General features: G+C 30.7%; 1 protein-coding gene across 4 annotated transcripts in view; it reads right to left on the minus strand.

Moving 5' to 3' along the window:
- Positions 1-4352, minus strand: part of LOC106465659 (chordin-like) — a 209642-nt gene that overhangs the window by 36690 nt on the left and 168600 nt on the right. For all 4 annotated transcript variants that reach the window (XM_013925897.2, XM_022393978.1, XM_022393973.1 and 1 more), the window contains one exon: positions 3395-3526. In XM_013925897.2, coding sequence (XP_013781351.2) covers positions 3395-3526 — 132 coding nt within the window. The remainder of the gene's footprint in view (positions 1-3394; positions 3527-4352) is intronic.

Below are 4352 nucleotides of genomic sequence, written 5' to 3' on the forward strand. Positions count from 1 at the left end.
GACAGCTGATATCGATTTCACACTCTATTTTAATGTTTCACCTTTCCCGCTCATAACAACTTCAGCACACACTATAATATAAAATACATCATATACCATATACAGTACACACTAAATGAATATTTTTCAAAGCACAGCTGATATCAACTTCAGTAAACGCTATATTAATATTTCTCCAAATATAGCTGATATTGACTTCAGTACACATTATATTGTCCTTTTTCCAAACATACTTTATATCTGCTTCACTCCACAATACATTAATACGATATCAAACACAGCTCATAACGACTTCAGTAAACAATACATTTATTCTTTATCAAACACAGCTCATAACGACTTCAGTAAACAATACATTTATTCTTTATCCAAACACAGCTCATAACGACTTCAGTAAACAATACATTTATTCTTTACCAAACACAGCTCATAACGACTTCAGTAAACAATACATTTATTCTTTACCAAACACAGCTCATAACGACTTCAGTAAACAATACATTTATTCTTTACCAAACACAGCTCATAACAACTTCAGTAAACAATATATTTATTCTTTACCAAACACAGCTCATAACAACTTCAGTAAACAATACATTTATTCTTTACCAAACACAGATCATGACGATTTCAGTAAACAATACATTTATTCTTTACCAAACACAGCTCATACTGATTCCAATACACACTATATGTAATATTTTACTAAACACAAATGATATCGACTTCAGTATGCACTATATTACGATATTATCCAAAACAGCTGATACCAACTTCAATAAAAAATACCTTAATTGTTTATCAAACACAGGTGTTTCTGAATTACTTACACACAATATTAATACTGTACCAATCACTTCAGTGCACACTTTATTAATATTTTATTAAACACAGTTGATATCGACATGAGTACACACTATATTAATATTTTAATAACAATAAACTTTATACCGACTTCACTACACAACGTATTAAAATTTTCCAAACACACTTTATACCAAATTCAGTACACCCTATAGTAATATTTTAAGATACAAATGTTTTATTATTAAACACACTTTATACCAACTTCACTACACAGTATACTAATATTATATCAAACACAGCTCATAGCTCCTTGAGTACTCACTATATTTATAATTTACCAAACACATCTCATACTGACTTCACTACAAACAATAATAATATTTTACCAAACACAGCTCATATAGAATTGTTTTACAAAACATATATAATACCGATTTTAGTATACACTAATATTTTACAAAACACACATGATACCGACTTCAGTACAACCTATGTGAATCTTTCACAAAACACACCTTGAACAGATTTCAGTACATACTATATTGATATTTTACCAAATTCACTTTCTACCAAATATATATTAACAATTTACCAAATATACTTTATACAAACTTCAGTAAGCAGTATATTTGCCAAACACAATATATACACATTTCGCTACATCCTATAATAAAATCTTACCACACACAGGTGATATCCACTTCGGTACTCAATATATTAATATTTTACCAAACACACGTTATACTGACTTCAGTAAACACTATATTAATATTTTACCAAAATAAACTGGTTTTTACTCCAATACACAATATATTGATATTTTACTAAACACATGTTTTACCGACTTCACTAAACACTCTGTTAATATTTCAACAAACTCAGCTGATATCGACTTCAGTACAAACTTTATTAATATCTTACTAAACACACCTTATACCGTCTTCAGTACACACTATACTAATATTTTAACAACACACCTTATCTAGACTTCAAATACACTATATTAAAGGTTTAACAAACACAGCTGTACTAACTTCATTACAAACTATATTGATATTTTACAAAAGACAGCTCATACATATTTGAAAACACACTATATTAATATTTGAAAAACACACCATATACCGAATTCTGTATACACTAAATTAATATTTTACCAAGCACACTTTTTACCGACTTCAGAATACATTATATTAATATTTTACCAAGCACACTTTTTACCGACTTCAGAATACATTATATTAATATTTTACCAAGCACACTTTTTACCGACTTCAGAATATATTATATTAATATTTTACCAAGCACACTTTTTACCGACTTCAGAATATATTATATTAATATTTTACGACACCCACATTATACTCAATTTAGTATACATTATATTAATATTTTACAAAAACAGGTGATATCGACTTCAGTACACCCTATACTAATGTTTTTTTTTCAAACTCAGCTGATATTGACTTCAGACGCACTTTATTAATATTTTACTAAGCACGCTATATAACGATTTCAGTAAACAATATATTAATATTTTACTAAACACAGCTGATACCGTCTTCAGTACTCACTATATTAATATTTTATCAAAAACTGGTGATATCAGCTTCAGGACACATTGTATAAATATTTTATTAAATATTAGCACTCACTACATTAATATCTTACCAAATGCAGATGATACCGACTTGACTATAAACTATATTAATATTTTACTAAACGCAGATGATATCGAATTTAAGCTGTGTATGGTAAAATATTAATATAGTGTGTACTATACCGACACAATACATCAAAGTTCATTATCTAAGGTAGAAGCATCTTGCTCATTGAAAGTTATCTAAGGTGAAGACTTTCTAAACACTAGTGGTACTTCCGCAGGGTTCTCGAAAGTTCTCTCTTTCAAGACTAAATAAAACCAAAGTTAAGAGTAACAAATATTTTTATTTCTTGCTATTGAAGTTCATATGTCATGCTTCTTGTAGCCTACAGAGTGTATAGTTCTTGTCGTGATTCATGGCATGCGCACTTTTTACTGACGTCAGGACAGTACAAATTGCAACATTCAGCATCCCTTAAGTGACGTCATTTTAGTGTCTACTGACTGACTGATTGACAGACACACACTACTATATAATGATGCAAGTGGTTCAAGCAGGTGACCCCTCCAGGCGGTCTTCGGCTCCCTTGATCCCTTTTCAATTAAACAATGAACATCTGTGCTCTGCCTACTGCTGGCATCGAAACCCGATTTTTAGAATTATAAGCCCTCAGAATTATCACTGAAAAATCGACAGGTTATCAGTTCTAATTATGAAGGCTACTATTGACAGTTTATTTGCAATGACGTAACCACTTCACAATTTCGATATGAAAAGTTTTATGGTGACGTATTCTTTTGAAAATATTTCAAAGAATTAATATCCATAGTTGTGAAACTCTTACATCTAATTTACGTTAAACACGTTTCACCTTATTGCGAAAGGGAACTTTCTCTCTCTCAGTAATACATAACATACAACATAAACCTTTTGTGCTTGTGTAACTACTTAACGAAGTCAACATTTATACGTGAAATACTAACACCGTTCAACTGAGTTTCAAGCTCCACAGACTTTCCGAATCCCTGAGTTTTGGTGGTCACAAGGAAGGAACTCTTCCCATAATCAAGGTTGGCGAATGTATTTCTCGTTAAATCTTCCAAAATGTCACCCACCTAGAAAACAAACAAACCGCGACTTCAGAACTATGGTGACATGAAGTAACAGACACTTGAAAAGCTCGTTGATCAGGATTTCACTTTGAAGCGTTTTACACAAAACTAATAATGCTCATCTATTTCTACCAATAACATGGATTAACGAACTAGCGATAAATAACAAACGGACTAACGTGAAGATCATACTGGACTGCTAAATCATGAGAATAAATACACAATATCATTAACACAGGATACATAATAATTAACGTGTGTAAACATAATATTATTAACATAGAATACTTAAAAGTACAAAATGTTATTGTTTGTTGTTAGGCACAAAGCTACATAATGGAAAATATGTGCTCTGTCTACTACGACTTTGAGCGTTATAAGCCCTAACACTTATCGTTGAGTCATTTTGTCTTTACATCTAGTAATAATTCTCATTTCTTAAGTATTCTGTGTTAGTGATATTATCTTGTAAACACAAATTATTCGCAAGATAATGTCACTAAATAAAATACTTAACAAATAAGAATAACTGCCGTGCGTTAAGATCATGTCCTAATACAGGATACTTAATATGTGAGAATGAATCTTTAAAAAATAATGTCACTAACACAGGATACTTAACAACTGAGAATAAAACTACGTGCAATAATAATATGACTATATTATTTTTGATAGATGAGCATAATTACTGTGTGTAAGGATAAGATCATTAACACGAGATAATTCATAAGTGAGAATAATATCTCTATGTTACGTTTCGTTTAGTTTCGATGACGAGGAACCCACTTTGAGACTAATAATGGCTGGAGACGGCTTGAATGGGTAATGA

The sequence above is a fragment of the Limulus polyphemus genome, unplaced genomic scaffold, assembly GCF_000517525.1.
Source record: "Limulus polyphemus unplaced genomic scaffold, Limulus_polyphemus-2.1.2 Scaffold69, whole genome shotgun sequence".
Classification (NCBI taxonomy): Eukaryota; Metazoa; Arthropoda; class Merostomata; order Xiphosura; family Limulidae; genus Limulus; species Limulus polyphemus.